The 24,649-nt window shown below is 40.8% G+C and overlaps 2 protein-coding genes across 3 annotated transcripts in view; one reads left to right on the top strand and one right to left on the bottom strand.

Annotated features, from left to right (window-relative positions):
- LOC103700999 (GDSL esterase/lipase At4g16230-like) overlaps nucleotides 1-2,786 on the bottom strand; it is a 4,199-nt gene extending 1,413 nt beyond the window's left edge. The window contains exons 1-4 of one of the 2 annotated variants that reach the window (XM_039124373.1): nucleotides 2,484-2,786; nucleotides 1,668-1,755; nucleotides 1,433-1,563; nucleotides 1-168 (exon numbers count right to left, since the gene is read on the bottom strand). The exon at nucleotides 1-168 is cut by the window's left edge and continues 78 nt beyond it. In XM_039124373.1, coding sequence (XP_038980301.1) covers nucleotides 1-168; nucleotides 1,433-1,563; nucleotides 1,668-1,746 — 378 coding nt within the window. In that variant the 5' untranslated portion in view covers nucleotides 1,747-1,755; nucleotides 2,484-2,786. Of the gene's footprint in view, nucleotides 169-1,432; nucleotides 1,564-1,667 lie in introns of both variants that reach the window. The other variant, XM_008782925.3, reaches the window with a different exon arrangement.
- An 18,456-nt stretch (nucleotides 2,787-21,242) lies between these two features.
- LOC120110176 (probable pectinesterase 67) lies at nucleotides 21,243-24,123 on the top strand. The gene is made up of 5 exons (XM_039124372.1): nucleotides 21,243-21,770; nucleotides 22,096-22,258; nucleotides 22,374-22,580; nucleotides 23,283-23,530; nucleotides 23,713-24,123. The coding sequence occupies exons 1-5, from the start codon at nucleotides 21,499-21,501 to the stop codon at nucleotides 23,867-23,869; spliced, it is 1,047 nt and encodes a 348-aa protein (XP_038980300.1). The 5' UTR covers nucleotides 21,243-21,498; the 3' UTR covers nucleotides 23,870-24,123.
- The last annotated feature ends 526 nt before the right edge of the window (nucleotides 24,124-24,649 follow it).

The raw sequence follows: 24,649 nt of genomic DNA, 5'->3' as shown, positions 1-24,649 counted from the left end.
TACAACAGGAGTCAAGTAATTGTTGATCAAATCATTAGAACCAATCACGACTGAGAAGAGAGCGCTCCTTAACAGACTCAAAGCTGCAGGCATTCCAAGGCTTGAGATTACGTATTCCCTGGTATGTGCAAAGTTATCTATCTGTGCATCTAAATGAATACGTCCACCCTACAAAACATTAAGAAATCACTTTTTTAATCAAAAGATGAAACTTGTGCATAATGTATTGAGGTGAAAAGCGCTGAAAGGAATGCATTACGGACTTCACATAATAAAAAATTTGAAAATATGCAACATAGGGCATATGGGAAAAAGCGCATGTTTAGCCTTTTCTCTTTTTTTTTTCTTCTTTTCTTTCTTTCTTTTTGTTTTGAGAAATATTTTGGGAATGTCATCTTGCATGTTTGAAGCTTGAACCTCTCCCAGTCCATGCACTGAGGAGAGGTGTGCCAACCACAGGATCCTGATAGCCTGAACAAAGATGATACAAATAGCAATGTTCCAAAGTCGGGCTATCTTCTACCAAAAAAGAAAGGTTATCCATGGTATTATATGCTAAAATAGAACTAGACATTGTTATTTTTGAAACAGTCATGCTATTGGATGCCAGCCATTAAAAAAAAATCCTCATTCTGATAGCATGATGGTATTGGTGCAATTCACAGAAACTGCTTTGATTAACAGGGGTTTGTCAAATCACAACAAACCAAGTGAAAACCAAGAGGAACTGTTTGGTAACTGACTGGCGGCTCATAGCATTTGTCATGGAATCAAAATTCATCTAATACAGTGAAAAACTATTTTGAAAAAAAAATGAAAATCTTTTCATAGAGTATGAAGTAGTGACCATATCTGTGACCTCTAAGCCTTATCTTCTGTACTGGGGATTGGCTTAGCAAATTCTCTCTAGTTGTTATTCTCCAATATAGGCAGTATAAATATATTCAGTCAAAAATTATGAATCGACAAGCATTTGCCCATTTGACACTTGACAGCAGCATATAGAGTTTCTGAGCATCATAACTACACGATCAATCCGTAGGAAAAGGCATGTGTGATAAATTTCATACAAAAGTAATTATAATAAATCAATCCTTTAACTAACATAACACCAGAATCATGTGTCCAAGGTACGCCGTACCGGTGCCAGACCCGTATAGTGTCGGTATAGTACGAAAAATTTTTGGCGTACCGAGTGTTGGTATACCATCCGTACCAGGTACCGGTACTAAACCGGTATGGTACGATATGTTCCATACTGTCCGATTCATGCCGGTACAGCATAACTTGCATGTGTCTACCATTCGAAGTTCCTCGATTGTGTAATTTTCAAAAATATCAATATTACCATACTACTTTTTTGACAATAAACAATCTTGGCTATGATATTCACTTCTTACAAAACAAAAGGAAAACAGAAGAGTCCACTTACAAAAGCATTTCCTGTATGACTAAGGATTCCTCCTGCTCCAGATGCATAATTGACGCCTTGCAGTACCGCGGGTCCAACAGTAGTTGGAGCCATATAAGGAGGAGTGAAATTCTCCAATCCCAATTCTTGACCTAAAAGGTTCAAAAAGACATGTACTATGTAACGATTCCATCATAGAACATGAAAACAATAAGGGAAAAACATCCGAAATAGTTAATTGGATTAGCAGCTTTGCCTAGTATGTCTGCAATTGTTCGTCCATTGGTGAAGCGCCCAGTTGGCTGACGAGTTGGAAAGTCCATACCATTTGGCATGTAATTAGCCTTCGATAAAGTAACAATATAGTTATTGTTTCCAACATCAACTAACGAATCACCAAAAACAAAACTAGCAGGTGCAGCATTCATAGAGCAGGTTCTTAACACAAAACAGCCCAATATTATGGAAAAAAGGCCAAGAATGTAATGATGGTCGGAAAGATAACCCATCAGCGAGGATAAGAAGATCACATCTAGAGGAGGGGAAAGAAAAAGTATTCTTCCTAACCAACGTTATATATTGCCAAAAGAGAGAGAAGGTAAGAAAACTGTGAAAGACGAGCTGCTTCTTTTTAGAATGGGAATGTCAAGTTTCTGCAACAGAGTTTTATCAAAAAAAGTTTACGCAACAGACAGCAAAGGCAATAGAAAGATAAAAGTTGCTCAAGCTGCTGTATCAGAGCCTTGAGATGAAGGCCATATTCTTCTGAGGAGTGAGATGAAGGCTATAGAAATCTGACTGAGAACTGAGCAGGACATGCAAAACAACAAATCTGTAGACTCTATGGAAAATAACAAAAGACTGGATCCTCGATATCCAAGGAATCTTTATGCCTCTGGGAATCTTCTCTGAGTTTGGTAACAAGAACACCAAGCATAAAATGAGGACCAAAATCGACTAACTATGCGAGGACAACATCAAAGCCAAACGCCAACATACAAGAATACTGCCTATTGTCCCTCTTCTTTCTTCTAACTACCAAAAAATGGAATATAAAGAGCACTAAACCTACATATGTTGGTGATTTCCCGTGAAACCAAAGGAGTGAGACCCCTAAAATAACAAAAGAGACGCCTTTCTACAAAGCCCTCCAATACAAAAGGGTATATCAAATATACATCCACGAGAAGCTAGAAGTAGAACAGCAAAGGGAACTCTCAAAGCCGGCTCATTAGGCAGTTTCTTCAGAAGGGTAACGTGCAATCCAAGAATCCAACGATAAAAGGCGCCCGGGAAAGAAGACCAGAGTAACGATTCCAGAGATCACACACCCAAAAGACTCAACGCCAGGACAGGGGCAGCGCATACCCGCTGCCTTCCATTTTATCATGGGAGGAAGGGGAGAGGAGACGAGCATTAAATGTGAGGCGGGATCACCACCTACCCGTGAGATGATCCATCTCGAGTGAGGAAAAGAGTGGGAGCTCTGAGCCTACGGCCTTAGGCAAATGGCTCGTTTAATGGAGCGACCGGGGGGCAGATAAGTGGGGCGGCGAGAGGATTCCACCCCCCCAAGATGTCCTCTGTTGCCCATTATGGCGGGATATTTACTTTGTTCGATCGCCGGCGCGGTCCGACACCCTTGTCGCCGTTGGTCAAGCCCCCCCTACAGAGCATTCAATCTTCGGCCTGACGCGAACCAACGGTCGACTTATTTTAAACTTAAACAGCCAACGGCCACCAACCTAGCCACTCTTAACTTTGTGCAAAAAGCCGCTTCTTGCAATCAGCGCTGTGACGAGAGGAAGCACGCCGCGGAGGGTGCCGCCCGTTGTTCGGCGTATTGGGACTATGATCAGCGTTGGGGTTGCTTTTTAGCCAATCACCCGTTCTTTTCTAACTCTATATGAGTTAGAAAAGAAAAATTATCTAGAACGCTCAAAAATTTATTTTCTGGTTTTATTGGAGGTATCCATACAAAAATTATATAAATTATTTATTAAAAAAAAGTATGAAGTGATTGAGAGTAGAGTCTCATTGTTTAGGTCTGTCTTAATGGAGGAGATGGGTGTCAGCATGGGTCTAAAATGGGAGAACAATTCAATGGATGGATGGATTTTAATGCTGTGAGGGTCGAATCCATGTTCTCAGTGATGGGATGGGCATTGCTTGTTTGTAAGGATATTAATGAGCCTGATTTCAGATCTGGGCAGATGCAATTCAAGGGGCCAACTGAGGATCTGGACCAGAAACCGGGATGAATTTGATTTGACGGACAGCAAGAATTCTCTCCTCAATAAATTGTGGGTTTTACCCTCCTTTGTATATATATATATATATATATATATATCAGAAAAAGAAAGGAAAATATGTTGCTAGGATTATGGGGATGTTGCAATTATGATTGGTTGCACTTGATGGATTTTATTGACCAAATAAAGGAGACTTCAGATTGTTTTTTGGATTTTTTTTATATGTGATTAGATTATGACAAAAAAAGGTAAATCAACTGGAGGTTATTCATCAGTCATCACAAGTTCACAACAACCTTACCATGATATCATAACGATAATGAAAAGGTCATGCTAGTATTATAAAAAATATCATGATGACATAGTGACCATATAAGTAAGAAAATTTTATGAAAATCTATTTGCCGTATATTGTAAAGAGTGATGCTCCAAGACCCAAACCTGGAATCAAGAAGAAAAAAAAAACCCTTGAAATAAAGGAAAAAACCTTAACAATTTTGAATGCCACGAGACATACCGCGATTAGCAGAATACATGTTATATTGCGGTGTAAAGTGCGAATCCTGTAATGTGGTTCTTGAAGCTTTTCTTTCTTTTTCTTTTCTTTTTATTTTTATAGGAGGTTTGAGTTCTTGTAAAAGGCTCGAGATTGAATATTGTTATGAATGTATGAGCATGTTTCAGGCATCCAAAGATTAGAAATCAAAAATCTATTCCTAAAACTTGTTTTCTAATAAAGGATGTAATCTATTCTTACGAGGAATTACATCTGGTTGCATGCTAGATTATCCTTACGTCCATGCAGCGAAGGCAGTAAGGCACATATTTGTCCTTGTGAAACTATACGATCGAGAACTATGATCTTGGCAGATTTTGCTTTGATACTGTGGGCTGTGCAACTGTGGATTCTGTAGTGAAAAATATAGCCCGCAGTTCATTAAATCGGAAGTGCATGCAATGAAGGTAAAAACCGACCGCTCCTTTCCTAGAACGCCTGCCAGATTTTTTATTTACTTTGTCGAGGATGACAGGCTGCCTAGTTGTTATATGCCTTCAAACCAAGCTATTAAGTAATCCAATTTAAGATTGCCTGCATCTTGTCGACGCAGACTTGGACGTTCTCATTTATTGCCAAGAATCCCTCATGTAACCCCTCCTGTAAAACCCAATAGCAAGAAATCCAAGCTAAACATGCGCTACTATTTGAGGTTGTCGACAAGTTTGGTGGTGATCTGTTTGTTTATTCTGTTTACCGTATCATTTCCCTTGCATGGTTGGTGTTCGTGGATGTCTCTGACGGGAAGAACTTCGGCTGGTTCTTAGGTTGTAAGGAGTTGTAAGTGACAGCAATGAGAACAAGAATTTAGGTTTGCAGCTGATGAAGGAAATATTGGTCATCTCAACCTTGAGTTGGACCTTACTTAGAGCAAACGACTTTGGTATGGATCGATGTGCTATTCTGGTAGGTCCAATATGGGAATAACACTGAAAATTATTGCGTGAATAGCAACGACGGTTGTACTAGTACAATAGTTAATACACGATCTGTGTGGTTATCGCCAAATAATAATCATGAAGAGCTGTTTCGGTTAGTTGTTATAATGCAGTTATGGTATGATACTGCCTGATAAATTAGGTAACAGACTCCACGCGCATCTTATATATAGGGACGACCCAGAGACCCTTAGGTAAGCCATCTCCACTTACTTTTTCTCTCTTCCACTGTTTCTCTAGATCTCTGACTTAATCATTGGAGGTCCCTCGTCGAAAATCTTTTGGCAAGTGGACTTCTTTGCAAATATGTCTCGCCTTCCAATAAGCAATCTTATCCGTTCTAGTTTCAGGTTCAAAGTAGTCGAGTTTTCTCTCAATGTCTACTATTGCTTGACTACCAAAAAGGATGCTTCATTAGATAGGGTTCTAATTATAAAACTCAGCAAGTGGTTGAGGGTTTCGTCGCTAGTTGGTCCAAGGATCAGGAGGTTGAGGGCAAAGATGAAAAACAACAAGTTAGAAGTTCAATTGGATCGATATTGAGCCGTTTTGTTTTTAGAAAGAGATCGAAGCACAAAAGTGAGAACAGCAAATTTTCGAACCGATAGAAAAGAAAAAAAAACTAAATATATAATTCTAAGATACCTGTTCTCTTGATCCATTTTTGTTGCAACCAATCAAACTCCGATTCAATTACTAATAAAATGGCCAGGTTCTACTAGATCACTCTTTACCAACTAGGGTAGCTGTGAGCACCGAAACATCATCTTGTAGGGTAGGTTTTGTAGTAACAACAGTTAGTTAGCTAGTATTATAATTGTCACGCCCCCGTCCCGAGATCGCGGGCCGGGGGTCGCACCAACCGCCGCACACCCGTAGGAAACTCTCCCCACGAGCATGCAAGGCATCTAAACCAAACACCTCAATTATGCAATTCTAAAATAATTTAACTGAATAAATACAATCTTATTCCATTGACTAACTCAAGTCATAAGGTCTCACAAGTCTAAATACGCAGCGGAATAATCATTTACCAACATGCAGAAACCTAGTTCTTAAAATAACAAAAGTCCACCAATCATAATAAATGTCCATAATAACAAATCAACTTAAATAACCCTAATCTAAGATAACTTGTGCCACAATCCTTCTAGTCGCTCTCCCCAATTTGAATCCCCAATAGATTAGTTCTCGAAATCTGTAAAACAACAAGAGATAATATAATAAGCTAGACAACCCAGTAAGTAATGAACACTCTAGCTAGATAAATCAAGCAATAATATGTGAAAATAAATAAATATGCAGTTCCAAAGTATAAGTCAAATATTTCTTGAATTCATAAGATTCTTTTCGCGGTTTCAAGATTCTTTCATATATTCAATTTATCATGTCGATCCTGGACTATGACCACATGTTCCCTGTGGCAGGGTCATCAACACCGACTAATCTTCTTGCGGTGAGTCCTTCAGGACAGTCAATTGCCAACGTATCTACCCCCATTGGCGGGGTCCTCAACATAGCCAGGTCGATAGTTCAGTTTGTTCTCTATTTCATATTCCAGTTATATAAAAGAAAACGTACCGTGTCAAACCAAATGTTGTTCATATCTTAATTTCTTTCAATTTATAAGATCCAACTCAACAGCCAGGAACCATGACCACATGTTCCCTGAGGTAGGGTCATATCACCGACTATTCTTCTTGCGATACCAATGTATTAGCCCCCATTGGCAGGGTCCTCAACATAGCCCGACTGCAAGCCTGAATCTATTTCAAGTCATAATCTTTTCTTACATTATATTTAATGTTCCAAACCAAAGGGTACAATGTTAGAGTAATTAAACACAATTTGAACCAGAAGCAAATACGTCCAATCAGAATCATACAATATTCTAAAATACACATATAATCCATGCATTAAATTCGAAATCACGAACAATTCAATTCGTAAAACATATACATAGTTTGCCGATAAATCTAGTAAAGAGGTTACATCACTTACCTTGCGAACGCGATCCACGACAAATCCAATTAATTCCGCAAATCCCTCGCAGAACCTAATATTCAAAAACCATATTTTCTTTTAAAATTCATCACAATATATATATATATAAAACCTAAATTTTAACATTCTCCCAGGGCCGACCTTGCCGAAGTGTCTAGCACCCCGGGTTCGGGTTCGGATCCGGGTTCATACCCGTAAACCACCCTTCTTTTATATATATATATATTTTTTTTTTTTCTTTTCTTTTCTTTTCTTTTTTTCTTTTCTTTTCTTTTTCTTCTTTCTTCTTTTCTCTTTATTCTTTCTTCTTTTCTCTTTATTCTTTCTTCTTTTCTCTTTTCTTTTTCCCTCTTCTTTTTCTTCTTTCTTCTTTTCTCTCCCGATTCCCTTCTTCTCCTTCGGTGAAACAGGTGACCCCATGACCCCCTGTCGCCGCCCCCTCTTCTCTCCTCTCGATCGAACCCAAGGCGGCCGCGGTGGCCGGCCTTGGCAGCGGCAGGAGGTGGCGGAGCAAGCCCGGCCACCCCCGGCGACTGGCGGCGGCGAACACGCCGACGGCTAGGGCAAGCCGTTTTGGACCCAAATCCGGCGATCGGCCGGCCCCAACCACCACACATCGTGGCCAAGCATCAGAAGAAAAGGAGAAGAAGGTGAGAGATTCTTACCTCAGCCCCGACGAAGACCGGCGCCTCCCCCTCTCCGACGGAAAAGAAGAAGAAGACCCCCCCTTCGTACTGACAAAAATGAAGAAGAAGGAGAAGAAGAAGAAACCCAACTGGCCCCTTTCTCCCCCACTCTCTCTTTCGACGGCTCTTCTCGGTGGCCGCAAGGAGGAGAGGAAGCCCTAAAAACAGGGCTTCCTTCTTCTTCGGGATGGAAACAAATCCATCCCGTCGCCTCACGTGCGTTGCATGTGAGGCTGAGATTTTGGGACTGGGCCGGTCACTTGGACCGGGCCCAGTTCCAGGGTTTTACAATAATGCTACAGAATCTCATTAAAAAAAGCTAGCAAAAAAATATTAATTAAATATTTTAACCCATGTTTTTCTCAAAATAAAATAAAGCAACGTTGTAGTTTTATAGATGATTCATGCTTCCACTAATGCATGGACTGGTTTCTTACACGGCTAATCTAAAAGGAAGAGGTGTGTGCCAGCCCCAGACCCGGACCCAGGCAGAAATTTTCGCCATGCAAGCTGGCTGTTCGACATCACCTTCAAACTTTTATCCTTATCCCTTCTGCTCTTTGGATACCAACCTCATTTTAGTTTGCCGTCTTTGATTCTCTATTTCTTTCTCGGCAGATCAAGGTGTTTGCTTGGAACTGGTCATGTACAGAAACCATTTTGTGCTGGGTGTTTCCCGGCACCTCCGGCTTTCCATTTTGTTATGCCAAGGAAATGAGTGGTGGTTCCACAACCGTTTTTTAAAAAGAAAAAGAAAACAAAGAAAATATATAAATGCGAGTACTCTCTATGTGCGCTTGTGCAAGTAAAGAATTTATGGCGGGCCATGCTGGCTGTTAACGCAAAAGTTTACCACTCTCTCTCTATCTTATTTATTAATATTTAATGACATGTCATACAGATGAAGAATTTTTCCTCTTAGACTTGCATGGGCGATGCAAATACACATACACTGAAGAAAGAAAAAAAAAATAAAGAGTGATAACAGCGCCCTGGCATGGCTGTATGCCTATCATGCGTGGAATATCAAAACACTGTTTCCTTTGCTGATTTTTTCCTTTCGGGCTCGTTTGATTCGCGGAAAAAGAAGGAGGAAAGTGTGGTCAAGGAAAAAGTAATGAGATGCCTCTTGTTTGGTTGGAGTTTTCAAAGGAGAGAAACGGAAAAGTTGTATTTTCATTGGAATATGATTCTCACATTTCATGGAAAAGACTTTCCTATAAGAAATATGGGAAAGTTACTTTCCCACGAGGCGGAAATTATTTTATTTTTATTTTTTTCCAAAAAGATCCTTCAGCATTAAAGAAGTATTAAAGATCTAATTTTTGTTAAGGGTATAATAGGAATTATATATAACTTTTCTAGGAAAGTGGATGGTCAACCAAACATAAATACTTTGGAAATCTATTACTTTTCCATAGTCAACCAAACATGCCAAAAGTATTTTTCTAGGCATCCTCTTCCTTGGAATTTACTTCCCATGAATTATATTCCTATGAGAAAAAATGCTTCCCGCGAACCAAACGAGCCCTTCATTTCTTACGCCTAGGAATTTTTCATAAGTCTATGCTTCTTTATGCTTAGTTTTATGTTACGAGGAAGTATTTCTCCATCGAAAGAGCATAGAATCAGCTGGTAATTAACCGCATTTTGCTGGCAGATTGGGTGTGAAATTAAGAAACTCTCACATATCTTCCTACCATGATGTGCAGCATTCTACGCATCTTCAAGGATTTGGGAGACCATCTTCCCAACTAAGCAGTTTAGACGTGTTGCTGGAAATTAGGCCCGGGAGCGACCGCGGGCTGAGGAGAAGGAGCTCCGGCAGGTGGTGCATCAACGGACTGCGTCCTTCAGGGGACCTACAAGAAGCTGGTGGCCTGGGTATCCGATGCCGACCCTCCGATGCTTAAGTCAGAGGGAGGTTTTTCCTAGAAAGAGAGAGAGAGAGTCTCCCAATGGGAAAATATGATCCCCTTTTTATAAGAGGGGTGTGTAAGTTACCTGTGATGTGATTGTGCGAATTAATGAGTTACCGTCATGATTGGACATGATCGTGTGAATTAATGAGTTGCCGTAGATGATTGGACGAGATCGTGTGAATTAATGAGTTGCCATAGATGACTTAAAATTTTGGGCTGGCTGGAGGTCCGTTGAGATCGTGCGCATTTAATCGTTGACAGTCGCTGGGGCGGAGATCGCGGGATTGGATCCCGGATGAGGAGAAGAGGGGCTTGATTTCCGGTGGAGTGGAGAGGTCTACTTCGTCCTTTGACTGGGTCTCCTTTGGGCTTGAGGTCGATCGGGCTCAGTTTAACCGAGACTAAGGCCACAAGGCTGCGAGCTCTGAGGTCGGGCGCGCTGAGGTCGGGCGCCTTGAGGTCGGGCGCGCTAAGGTCGGGCGCTTTGAGGGTTGCTGTCGTTGTGCTTGTCATTACGTGCCGGCGATGTATCCGCGTGTTTTGGACAATTCATTTTTCCCCCCAACAAGATGGTTGCAAGAAACTCTTATCCATCATCTCTTCTTTATTGCAACCCTCGCTAGCTACGACCCTAACGATCGCTGCCATACTTCTTCTTTTTAATCTTTTTCTCACCTGCTTTTGTACATAAACTTTTCCATCAATTAATTTGTGGGGAGTATTTCATTTCCTCCATTTCTTTCTTTTAAAGAGAGGGGGGGAGTGAGAGAGAGAGAACCTTGATCAGATCAGTCCTTGTTGGACATAAACTTTCTTGTAAACTTCTATTTATGTGGAACAAAAATTTTATTAATCGTATGTCGTTTCCGGGTTCATCCACTGCTCGTTCTTTCTTTATACCTTTCCAAATTACTCTTATGCATGCAAATATATACAAATTATCACTAAATTCTTACGATATGAACTTACCAATGCACTGCCGCGTTCCTTAATTATCTTCTACTGAATTCCTCCGAGTTATCAAGATCCTTTTTTCTTATGATTCAAACAAGATACCTTTTTTGCAAGAGTATCACAGATTTTTCAGTGATTGTTAAATTCATACAATGGACATAAAGCTATCGCCTGTTCTATTTTTTATGCAAACTAATTGACTAACCTGTTCCTTTTCTCTTACTCTCCTTCTAGCTAGATTGTGGTTGATCTAAATGTAGATTGTGGCAGATCTAAATGAACAGGTGGTGGATGGCACCGTATATATACCAACTGTGAAGTTAAGCGATACACAACATGCCTACACGCCTCTCAAGCTACAACATTCCTCTTGTCTGAAATTTTTAGCTCATGTCAAGGTCATAAAAAGAGGTTACAATATCTATAATGCGAGCCTGCATTGTGATTTTTGCACTGATCACACCAAGAACGCGGCCTTGGCTGTTGCCACGGTGGCCTCCATGGATGAAGCAGGCATCCTTGAATAAGGTATTCAGCTACTGCATCGAGTTATGGAACAAGTTGTATACCTTCATGTACATTAATATACTCATTTAGTTTAAATTTCGTATAATAAAGTGGGTGGCTATTTCTCTTCATCCCCCCAAAAAAAATTATGGAATATGTTAATTACCATAAACATCAATTTGGATACTAGTCTGACTCTAAATATATAAATCCTGATAACAGTGGCCAATTGATAGCAACTTCAAATAGGTTTGGTTATGGAAAGATAATACCCGTTTAATATTTATTAAGATGCAAGCTCTGTGCTAACCTACCATGTGCTCCCTGAAGTTGTTTCATGATTAGATTTAACTGTTCTTTAAAGATACAGTACCCCTCTACCCGAAAAAAAAAAAAGCAGTATAATCCCTCTACTTCTGCTCTTTTATTCTGATTTGGTTGTGCTGTATCTCGACCACTGCTGGATCTGCTATGATCTCGAAGTTCATCACCGTCCACCAGTCCTCGAAGGGGACTTTTGGAAAAGTCCAAGCTGGAATTGATACAAAAATATCCATATCTGTGTTTGTATTCATATCCATATCCATTTGATAGGTATGGATACGAACATGGATATTGGTTGGATACTTGAATTTCTATCTAGATTCAAATAAATTTAGATATGAAAATAGATCCAAATGGATATTATACGATCCACTTTTATGCCTATGTAACGCTCTCTTCTCTTGCTATATGCTCGCTTGATTATTTTGTTTGAACTATCTGGCCCATTGGATTGTGTTTTGGTTTGGGCCGTTTGACATGAACGGTCGGGCAGGAGCTCAATTGATTTGATTGGCAGTGCATTAAGGAGTGCTCTAATGCCAAAAACTGTCCGTATTTAGCTAACAAGTTTTATGGGTAACACCAGGAACCACTCCAAGCCTCATCTAATTTTGTGAGGTCCATATGTTGAAGTTTGGTTAGTCTAGGCACATGAGTCTTATCTAATCCCGACCGTCAAGCCAATCATGAATAGGGGTGATTGGAAGATAGATCTTCTCTAGCCTAAGTTGGGACTTGAAAGAATCTCGATCTGGATCTGAGCCTAATGGATCGAGTTCAACCCAATGATACTTGGTTAAACATGTTCCCTGTCTAGTAGAAATGTTTCAGACTACACCGTATCAAATTTAATGGATTTAGATTGAAAACTAGGCTTGATATAGATTTATGCTAGATGCATGTTAAATAGATCTGTTTCTGGACTTATGCTGTCATGCATCTATTCTATTAAACCAAATGAAAGTGCTCTCTTATTTTCCAGAGTCAAGAAGCAAATGGTTCTATTTCAGATGACCTGCACTGGGCTGAAAGCTAGGAGCTAGTAGCAAAGTTGCATCCATATAATTTAATTGGTTTCACTAAACATAACTTAATCAAAATATAGATAAATATAAATTTTAACATTTATGTTGCATCCATTCAAAAACTTAGGACCGTTTGGTATTGTTTTCACTTTTTTATATGAAAAATAAATTATTTGTCAAATTGGACGTGATCATCCTTACTATTTCTTGCATGTATCATGTATGTCTTGGATATCATGATCAGTTAATCACATGTATACGACATATGTTCATGTCCCAAAATCGAAGAAATTACAATTGGATGAGGCTAGACCCACCATGGCACCACTGTTGGGTTGCCCTGCAGCGGCGCGACGATCGCGGCGGAATCCGCATGCCGAGCCCGGTGCATCGCATACGCCGGAACAGGATCGAGTGGATTTCAAAAATTTTCTGAATTAGAACGATTCAGAACCCTTTTGAATTCAGATGGGAACTAAACTAAGATCTAATAATTAATTATGAATTGTTAAACTACCAGCAAATCAGAAATATAAATGTTCAAATGAAGATCTCATCTTCACCTTTGTGCGGGTAGAAGAACACCGCAACCGATGATCGTGGTTTGGTTCCTTTGTAGCCGCACAAACGTCCGGCCTCTACAAGTATCCACACGAGGTTGCTGAAGATCAGAGATGGGGCTTTACCGGGGTGCTAGCTCCTTGCAAAAGCCTCTCTTGGATGTCGAAGAAGAAGGAAGAAGAAATCACAAGGATCCCACCTTGGGCAGCCTTCAAAGAAAGAAGAAAACCCTTCACTGTTTTTATTCTTTTTTCCCCTTTTCTTTGCTGATTTAAAATCCCCAAAAATTAGCCTTGCTGCCCCACACCTGGGAGAAGAATTCTCTGAAATTTGGGACGTGGGGCTCCCTTTTATATGGTTCAAAACCCTAGGCGCCAAGGGTCCTAGTCCCACTAGGATTCCTTGGCGCCTCCCCCTTTTTTTTTTTTTTTTGCATTGGCGGGCCCCTTGATTCCTTGAATCAAGGGGCGCTGGCTCCCAGCAAAGAAGGAGAGGGGGCCACGTTCTTCCTTGCCCTCTTGGCTGCCCCCTCTTACCTATTTTGACCCCTCAAAATAAGGCATCAAGAGGGAGGCTCCAATAATAGGAAAAAGGCTGAATTTGGCAGGGTTTTTAAGGACTCGATCTAGCCAACTTTTGACTAGGATTTGAGTCAAATTTCTTTGGGTCAGACCCAACATAATTTGACTCAATTAATCAGCAATAATAGACTTAATTATAATCTAATTATAATTATTTAATTCTTCCATTTAACTCACTAACTCTTAGTGGGTTATTTCGAACATTAATCTTATTGACAATTGACATTGTGATTCTAAATCACAATTCGACAATCCTAATAATCAGAACCTCTAATGTGTGTGACCTCATAGGTTCTAATCTGACTGGTAATGAGACATATTGAGATCTCCATCTCAATATCACTGAAACACCTTTCAGTGGACTGAAACACTTTCAGTTCTACTCGTCAGGGTTTACCGATCATCAGGTAAATTCCCGTGAGTCCCAACATCCACAAGTGACACCTAGCAGTATGTAGTGGCAACCCAGTAGAATAGAATAATGAACCTCTAGGTGCAGTTATCGTGTGATACAGTCCTACTATCGTGGATCCCTACAGGACAGAGGTCATGGACAACTCGTCAAACCCCATCGTCTGTCATATGTGAAGATTTATTCGACTTAAGTTCGAGAGTGGAAAACTCTTTCTCAACTATGCATACTGCCCCGGCCGAGGTCTTACGAACTCAGTCTTATAAATCACATAGGATCTCTCCTTATCTATCAAGGTCGATAGATTCCTTATAGGTGCATACCCTACTCCTACAGTGAACCTACTGCAGCCAATCTACACTGCATGGACCCATATGGCTAGAGACCATGTATGTGTGCAGTCAAACTACAATAACCTCACTGTGAGTAGCCGAAGCACCGCAGGTCAAAGGACCAGTCACACTACTGCAACATCAAGCAAGTCACTGACGAGTGGATAGACATCCAAGTGACTTCTTGTATTGGTCATGCTCAGTACCCTTGTTCTCTAACAAGCACCTGCACTATTACTTCAGTGTCCCTACACCGTGGACTCGAGTCTCGTCCATCCACAGGGAAAGTAATGTGTGCACTGATCTCATTGGATCGATCACTGTCCTCGTGATGATCCATCGATCAGGAGCATTTAGAAATTAATCACTAATGATACATGGCTCAAATTCTCAACTCTTGAGAATATGCATCATCATCTTATTAATTCCTTGGACGATTCATAGACACAATAACAATATGAATGAAAAAGATGCCTTTCATTTATTCAATAATAAATAGTCAAGTACAAAATTATGTCCCTAGAATTAATAATGTCTTCAGCCTTAATTAAAGGCTCTTCCCTGCCTAGCTCCTCTGAAAAAAGGAACTACCAGGCCGGAATATTATTATGCAAGTCATGAGAAAACTGATCTATTGATAGAAAGATCTTCGTCAAATACCGGACTTTGTGTCAGCCAAAATTGGCTTCTAGGGCATACATCTAACAATCTCCCACTTGCACTAAAGCCAATCAGTCATGTATCTTAGTCCCATCTTCTCAAGGTGGGCTTCAGTTTTTTGTTGACTTAGCTGCTTAGTGAACGGGTCTGCCACGTTGTCCGCGGAGTCTACACTATGCACCTCTACATATTTCTTCTCAACATAGTCGCGTATGAGATGGAAGCGCCGCTCTATATGCTTAGACTTCTGATGAGACCTTGGCTCCTTAGCAAGGGCTATGGCGCCATTATTATCGCAGTAGAGTGTTATGGCATCTGATGTCATCACGTCCAACTCTGCAATGAATTTCTTGAACCAGAAGCCTTCCTTAGCAGCTTCAGAGGCGGCGATGTATTCAGCTTCCATAGTAGAATCAGCAATGATCGGTTGTTTAGAACTCTTCCAATTTACCGTACCACCATTGCACAAGAACACATATCCAGATGTTGACTTCCTGTCATCGACATCAGTCATGAAGTCTGAATCTGTGTACCCTTCTATCTTTAACTCTGATGATCCTCCAAAAATCAAGAATAAATCTTTAGTTCTTCTCAAGTACTTAAGAATATTCTTCACAGCTGTCCAGTGTTCTTCACCTGGATTCGACTGATATCTGCTTGTGACACTCACAGCAAGAGCTATATCAGGTCGTGTACACAGCATGGCATACATGAGGCTTCCTATTGCCGATGCATAGGGAATCTTGCTCATGCGTTGAATCTCTTCAGATGTATTGGGGCACATCTTTTTAGAGAGATGAATTCCATGCCTAAGGGGTAAGAGACCCCTCTTGGAGTTTTCCATGCTGAACCTCTTCAGCACCTCCTCAATGTACATCTTCTGTGAAAGGCCAAGCATCCTTTTAGATCTATCTCTATAGACCTTTATTCCCAAAATATAGGATGCTTCCCCAAGGTCTTTCATGGAGAATTCTTTTGACAACCAGACCTTGACCGAGGTTAGCATGGGAATATCATTCCCTATCAGTAGGATGTCGTCCACGTACAGTACGAGAAATACGACAGCGCTCCCACTAACCTTTTTGTAAACACACGGTTCCTCTTCGTTTTTGATGAAATCAAACGTTTTGATTGCGTCATCGAAACGAGTGTTCCAACTCCGAGATGCTTGCTTTAGTCCATAGATGGACCTTTGCAGCTTGCAGACCTTGTGATCTCCATCACTGGAAGTGAAACCCAAAGGCTGTTCCATATAGATATCTTCATCAAGATATCCATTCAGGAAAGCAGTTTTCACATCCATCTGCCAGATTTCATAATCATGAAATGCTGCAATGGCAAGCAATGTTCGGATGGATTTTAACATGGCTACAGGTGAAAAAGTCTCCTGATAGTCAATGCCTTCGCGCTGACTATACCCTTTCGCCACAAGCCTTGCCTTATAGGTCTCTACCTCTCCATCCGAACCTATCTTCCTTTTGTAGATCCATTTGCATCCAATAGGTACAATACCTTCTGGTGGGTCTACTAAGGTCCAGACTTGGTTGGAATGCATGGAGTCTAACTCTGACTTCATAGCTTCCAACCATTTCTCAGAATCGACATCAGATATCGCCTCGTTGTAGGTTTTGGGATCCTGTATGTGATCCCTATCTCCCACTAGGAACATTTCCTCGGTATCCTCTTCTAGTATACCTAAGTATCTATCGGGAGGATGGGAGACCCTACTAGATCTACGAGGTAGTCGAGGGACATCGTGTACTGGCTCTGTATGAATGGGTTCAATAGGATTCATGACTCGTTGCTTTTCAGAGACTTTCTCTTCAAGCTCAATTTTCCTCCCACTGCCTCTATCAAGGATAAACTGGTTTTCCAAAAAGATGGCATGACGGCTCACAATCACATTGTGATCCTCTGAGACGTAAAAATTGTATCCTAATGACTCTTTAGGATATCCTATAAAACGAGCACTTATGGTCCTAGCCTCTAGCTTGTCCGCCTGTAGTCTTTTGACGTGGGCCGGACATCCCCAAATCTTGAGATGACCAAGACTTGGTTTCTTACCATGCCATATCTCATACGGTGTGGTAGGAACGGATTTAGAGGAAACTCTATTTAGTAGATATACTGCGGTAAGTAAGGCATCTCCCCAAAGAAACATCGGTAAATCAGTGAAGCTCATCATGGACCGGACCATATCCAATAGAGTCCGATTTCTCCTCTCTGACACCCCGTTGAGTTGAGGTGTATCCGGAGGAGTCCATTGTGAGACTATGCCATTGTCTTTGAGATAGTCCCGGAATTCTCCACTAAGGTATTCTCCTCCTCGATCTGATCGAAGAGCCTTAAGGGATTTTCCAGTTTGTTTTTCTACTTCATTTCTGAACTCTTTGAACTTTTCGAAAGATTCAGATTTGTGTCTCATAAGATACACATACCCATACCGTGAATAATCATCGGTAAAGGTAATGAAGTACAAATAACGTTTTCTGGCTTGCACATCGAATGGGCTACACACATCTGTGTGTATCAGGGTAAGTATTTCAGTGGTCCTCTCTCCATGTCCTACAAAGGGCAATCTGGCCATTTTTCCTTGAAGACAGGACTCGCAAACTGGATATGACTCGGAAGTCAATGAGCCGAGAAGCCCATCTTTATCCATTTTGTTCATTCTGTCCTCTCAAATATGGCCAAGCCTGAGGTGCCACAAATATTTTTGGTTTATCTCATCCTTGGATCTTTTGGATCCTTTGGCACTCACTTCTTGCTCAGACACATTTACAGATACATCCATATGCAAATGATAGAGACTGTCAATCATAAAACCACGTGCGACTATTTTATTTCTGAAATAAATAGAACAGCAGTCTTTGTCAAATGTAAAAATATGACCTTCCTGTGCTAGACATGAAACAGAAATCAAATTTCTGCTAGCAGCAGGTACATAATAGCAGTCTCTAAGTAATAAACTAAAACCAGACGGTAGTCGCAGAGGGTAGGTGCCTACAACCACAGCAGCAACTTTTGCCCCGTTGCCAACCCAAAAGGGTTACCGCACCTTCCGCCAGCCTTCTACTTTCCTTTAGACCCTGCATGGTAGTGCACAGATGAGCACTAGAACCAGAATCTATAACCCAACTAGAAGTAGAAGAAACCGTTAGATTAGTTTCAATTATGAGCAAGTCTATACCTTTTGAAGGTGTGTCACCTTTCTTGTTCTTCAGGCTCTCGAGGTATGAAGGACAGTTCCTCTTCCAGTGGCCGTCGACATTGCAGTGGAAACAATTTTCTTTGTCATTGGCCCTTTTCTTTTGAACTTCCTTCTTTGGCTTCTTGTCTTTCTTCTGCTTCTTCGCAGGCTTCTTTTTCTTCCAAGTAGACTTTCTCTTGGAACCAGAAGTCAGCTCAGTAGCAAGAACATTGCCCCTTGAATCTTTCAAGGCTCCCTCAGCAGTTACCAACATATTTATTTGTTCAGTCTTAGTGCATTCAATCTTAAATAAAAATAATTTACATCTCCTTTTAGGAGGCACGCAGGCCTCTCATAACATTAAATAAGATGCATGCAAGCATCTGAAAAATTACATGACATCGCAAATCACATCGCAGGTCATTACATTCGATACCAAAAGGGTTTGAATCCTATGATCATCACCACATGCATCTCATGCATGATTTTATCTAATCTGATTTTAATTTTATTATGCAACCATCTGAGATCCAGATCATGCAATTCCTTAATTTTAAACATCATAATCATATCATAATTTTAAAACTAACATCGCATGATCGATCTAACAAAATCAGCATGCTGAAAATTTTCAGCATCACGAAATTTCAGCACGCAGAATTTTTCAGCATGCATAATAATTAAAAAATCAGAACTAATTCACAATTAATTAACTATTATCTTAATTGGATCCCCAAAACCTTGGCTCTGATACCACTGTTGGGTTGCCCTGCAGCGGCGCGACGATCGCGGCAGAATCCGCATGCCGAGCCCGGTGCATCGCATACGCCGGAACAGGATCGAGTGGATTTCAAAAATTTTCTGAATTAGAACGATTCAGAACCCTTTTGAATTCAGATGGGAACTAAACTAAGATCTAATAATTAATTATGAATTGTTAAACTACCAGCAAATCAGAAATATAAATGTTCAAATGAAGATCTCATCTTCACCTTTGTGCGGGTAGAAGAACACCGCAACCGATGATCGTGGTTTGGTTCCTTTGTAGCCGCACAAACGTCCGGCCTCTACAAGTATCCACACGAGGTTGCTGAAGATCAGAGATGGGGCTTTACCGGGGTGCTAGCTCCTTGCAAAAGCCTCTCTTGGATGTCGAAGAAGAAGGAAGAAGAAATCACAAGGATCCCACCTTGGGCAGCCTTCAAAGAAAGAAGAAAACCCTTCACTGTTTTTATTCTTTTTTCCCCTTTTCTTTGCTGATTTAAAATCCCCAAAAATTAGCCTTGCTGCCCCACACCTGGGAGAAGAATTCTCTGAAATTTGGGACGTGGGGCTCCCTTTTATATGGTTCAAAACCCTAGGCGCCAAGGGTCCTAGTCCCACTAGGATTCCTTGGCGCCTCCCCTTTTTTTTTTTTTTTGCATTGGCGGGCCCCTTGATTCCTTGAATCAAGGGGCGCTGGCTCCCAGCAAAGAAGGAGAGGGGGCCACGTTCTTCCTTGCCCTCTTGGCTGCCCCCTCTTACCTATTTTGACCCCTCAAAATAAGGCATCAAGAGGGAGGCTCCAATAATAGGAAAAAAGCTGAATTTGGCAGGGTTTTTAAGGACTCGATCTAGCCAACTTTTGACTAGGATCTGAGTCAAATTTCTTTGGGTCAGACCCAACATAATTTGACTCAATTAATCAGCAATAATAGACTTATTATAATCTAATTATAATTATTTAATTCTTCCATTTAACTCACTAACTCTTAGTGGGTTATTTCGAACATTAATCTTATTGACAATTGACATTGTGATTCTAAATCACAATTCGACAATCCTAATAATCAGAACCTCTAATGTGTGTGACCTCATAGGTTCTAATCTGACTGGTAATGAGACATATTGAGATCTCCATCTCAATATCACTGAAACACCTTTCAGTGGACTGAAACACTTTCAGTTCTACTCGTCAGGGTTTACCGATCATCAGGTAAATTCCCGTGAGTCCCAACATCCACAAGTGACACCTAGCAGTATGTAGTGGCAACCCAGTAGAATAGAATAATGAACCTCTAGGTGCAGTTATCGTGTGATACAGTCCTACTATCGTGGATCCCTACAGGACGGAGGTCATGGACAACTCGTCAAACCCCATCGTCTGTCATATGTGAAGATTTATTCGACTTAAGTTCGAGAGTGGAAAACTCTTTCTCAACTATGCATACTGCCCCGGCCGAGGTCTTACGAACTCAGTCTTATAAATCACATAGGATCTCTCCTTATCTATCAAGGTCGATAGATTCCTTATAGGTGCATACCCTACTCCTACAGTGAACCTACTGCAGCCAATCTACACTGCATGGACCCATATGGCTAGAGACCATATATGTGTGCAGTCAAACTACAATAACCTCACTGTGAGTAGCCGAAGCACCGCAGGTCAAAGGACCAGTCACACTACTGCAACATCAAGCAAGTCACTGACGAGTGGATAGACATCCAAGTGACTTCTTGTATTGGTCATGCTCAGTACCCTTGTTCTCTAACAAGCACCTGCACTATTACTTCAGTGTCCCTACACCGTGGACTCGAGTCTCGTCCATCCACAGGGAAAGTAATGTGTGCACTGATCTCATCGGATCGATCACCGTCCTCATGATGATCCATCGATCAGGAGCATTTAGAAATTAATCACTAATGATACATGGCTCAAATTCTCAACTCTTGAGAATATGCATCATCATCTTATTAATTCCTTGGACGATTCATAGACACAATAACAATATGAATGAAAAAGATGCCTTTCATTTATTCAATAATAAATAGTCAAGTACAAAATTATGTCCCTAGAATTAATAATGTGTCAGCCAAAATTGGCTTCTAGGGCATACATCTAACAACCACAAATGTTGCTAGTTAGCTGAGGCCTGAGCAATTTTCTTATGAACAAGTGGACGAGGCTAGACCCACCATGGCACCACAAATGTTGCTAGTTTTCACTTTGCACCAAAACCTTTGCTCTATCTTAGTGCTATTTGTTGACAGATTACAGGATCTTAAACAGTCGGCTTTAAACAGCTCCCGTGTTTCCCTCTCGGCCTCTGGAAGCCAGAGAACAAAGCAACCGGCGTTAACGATAGAGCTTTTCTTATACCCCTCTTCTTCCTCCGGGAAGGGTCATCCCGCAGGGTGAAAAACATGGCAGCGTCCTCATTGTGTCATCTCTTCATCTCGTCGTGGGCCGCCGTTGCGGTCTTCATCCTCTCCCTCTCTTCCATCCTTGGAGGAGCCATTGCCGTAAAAAGTACAGACATCATCCAAGGTCCTCTCCTGACTTCCAAGATCGCTACCAACCGCACCATCCTTGTCGGTCCGAAGGAGGAGTTCCAATCGGTGCAGGCCGCCGTTGATGCAGTCCCTGACGGGAATTCCCAGTGGATCATCATCCACCTCCGTGCCGGAATCTACAGGTAGATATATAACCATAGAATTATGATATTATACCGTGCAAGTCATTGCCTAACTCAAGTCCGAATGACAGAAACCATTGTCTTTCTAAAACAAATGGCGTTCGAGTTAGAATTATGAGACACAAAATGCCTGGGTTCTAGGTGTGAGCAAAATGTAGATATATCTAGGTTGATTTATACTTTTACACCATATATATGATATTATTCTTGAAGGTAGAATTCAAGCAAAGACGTGTATGGATCAGTTATGCGCCACATGTACTTAAGACTTCTTCATTTTTCTTACATCGATCCCTGCAATGTTTGTTGGCATGATCATGGGCAGAGAGAAGGTTGTAATCCCAGAGAGAAAGTCATATATATTCCTAAGAGGAAATGGCAAAGGAAGGACCGCCATCCTTTGGGATGAGAGCTGCAATAACAACACAGAGTCCGCATCCTTCTCTGTCTGGGCCGACAACATCATCGTGTTCGGCATTAGCTTCAAGGTTCATCTCTGTTTTTTTTCAAGTTCTAGTCCACCTAAACATTCGCCTCCATGATTACAGTTACGATAGCTATCTCCAAAACCTAATCGAAGAGTTAAAATGATGCGTATGACAGAATGATGCTCTGGTTGGTGCTCCTGATGCTCCATTCAAGCAGTCGGTGGCAGCCATGGTGGCTGGAGATAAGGTGGCTTTCTATCATTGTGCCTTCTATAGTGCCCACAACACCCTCTTTGATCACAAGGGCAGGCATTACTACGAAAGCTGCTACATCCAAGGCAACATTGATTTCATCTTTGGCCGTGGCCAGTCAATCTTTCAGGCAAGTCTATGATCTCATGAAGGTGGCGCTGTATCTTAACTAAGACCATAAATAAACTTGAAATATCTTCTGATTCATGTTTTTTTTTTTGAGGAAAAAAAATCTTATGATTTGACTTAATTATACATGAGAAAGTTTACGTCTACTAACCACCACCATCATCATTATCATCCAAGTCTTCTGCCATTAAACTGCGTCGGTTTTGCAGCACAAAGTCAAAGAATAGAAAGGTTGAGCAAATTTACAGCTGATTGCCACCTTGATTAATATATGGAATTCCATCCTGTTACATCCTGGAATTATGTATAAATTACTTAGGACATAAAACAGATTACAACTTTTCAAATCTTAAAATATGACAGGTCCCTGAAAAGACCAAAGTAAATTTGCATCCAACTGCTGAGAGTTGAATGTTGCCGGTCCTATTGGTGCTTACATACACTTTCACGTATATATTCCATTTATAAGCAAATATATGTGACCATGCAATATCTTGCTAGATACTTAGCTTGCCAGTAAGGTTGAAATTTTAGTAAATGGAAGACTATTTGATTATTTATAATATTAAACACTTCTGCTGAACTTTAATCAAATCCTTTCATATTAAGGAATCAGATGTCTGTTTTTTATAATACAATTCAGGTCTAGTCTTTACCTTCCTGTCTCCTCCCGTTTGTAACACTCCTCCGGCCATGAATGCAGAGCTGCGAGATCTTCGTTCTCACGGATCGAAGGACAAAAATTCTTGGCTCAATCACAGCTCAAAACAGACAGTCTGCAGATGAAGACAGCGGCTTCGTGTTCTTGAAAGGCAAGATATATGGCATTGGCAATGTCTACTTGGGTCGAGCTAAAGGAGCTCACTCTCGGGTCATTTTTTCCAAGACCTATCTCTCCAAGACCATTACTCCTGATGGCTGGACCCACTGGAGCTACGATGGCTCCGCCAAGTAAGCGCCTGCAACCCTCGATGCACTCCTCGACCTAAACATATACTGATATATATATCTCGCCATCATACAGACATTATATATTGCCTTGATATAAAAATCTGAGTCATTGCAAACGAAGGCTTTAAATCACTAGGTTTGGTTGGTGCAAGCCACTTAGAAATTTCTTTTGGTTTGTGCAGCCATCTACTCCATGGAGAGCACGACTGCCATGGACCAGGTGCAGACACGGCTCAACGTGTCCCATGGGCACGCCAACTCACTGACGAGGAGGCTGCTCCATTCATAAGCATTGATTTCATCAATGGGAAGGAATGGCTGCCGGCATACTATTATTGAAGACCCCTTGTCATCATTACTAGCTCCATGTAATTCATACATGATGTATGGTTCTTTTTTTAAAAAAAACAAGGTTAATTACCATGGTAATGTTAGCTAGAAATAATGCATGAATTTGGCAGCGGCTTACTATTATTGATCAAGACTGCATGCCTCCATTACTAGGTCTATGTAATTCATTTAAATGTCATATTCTTTGACAAGAAAATTGGTACCATGGTAATCATAGCTGGAAATAGTGCATGAATTTATTACTTCTTATGCGTTTCGTTTTGCTCTTTGTATTTATTATAGTAGTTCTAGTGAGAATATGATCATGAAGTCACATTAATTAGTGATGGCGATCGATGAATGGAAGCTAGACATCAAGCAAAAGGTATTTATTCAGAAAAAAGAGGTGGCTATTAATATGCTTGGCCTTAGAAGGTGCCAGCTAGCCTGCTATAGAGTCTCATGTTGGTTCTATCAAATATAGTTAGAACCAAATTCCATCTAAATAGGGTTGGGGTCGATCTAAGTTCACCAGTAGACTACAAGCTCGTATATCCAAATGATGCAAAATGGAGAGGCAATAGAATAAAAAAATCTATCAACAATCTTCATAAGATTTCAACAAGATCAATTTTTAGACTTCTAGAAATTCTGAAGTGCACATGCATGGCTGCATTTTCCACAATTAAATATACTAACATTGCTGCAAGTGCTTCGTTTCAAAAGAGAAAAAAAAAACGTAATAAAAGGACAGTCTGGCCTTAAAACTTCTTTCATTAAATATAGTAG

The sequence above is a fragment of the Phoenix dactylifera genome, chromosome 3, assembly GCF_009389715.1.
Source record: "Phoenix dactylifera cultivar Barhee BC4 chromosome 3, palm_55x_up_171113_PBpolish2nd_filt_p, whole genome shotgun sequence".
Lineage (NCBI taxonomy): Eukaryota > Viridiplantae > Streptophyta > Magnoliopsida > Arecales > Arecaceae > Phoenix > Phoenix dactylifera.
Note: the sequence above shows the minus strand (reverse complement) of the source record. Positions and strands in the feature narration are given on the sequence as shown.

Bases quoted from the DNA above. Each gene is read 5' to 3' on its own strand.
- LOC120110176 (XM_039124372.1), top strand. From the start codon at position 21,499: ATGGCAGCGTCCTCATTGTGTCATCTCTTCATCTCGTCGTGGGCCGCC. The intron at 22,581-23,282 runs GCAAGTCTATGA...CCATGAATGCAG, and splicing joins GTGGCCAGTCAATCTTTCAG to AGCTGCGAGATCTTCGTTCT. The intron at 23,531-23,712 runs GTAAGCGCCTGC...TGGTTTGTGCAG, and splicing joins AGCTACGATGGCTCCGCCAA to CCATCTACTCCATGGAGAGC.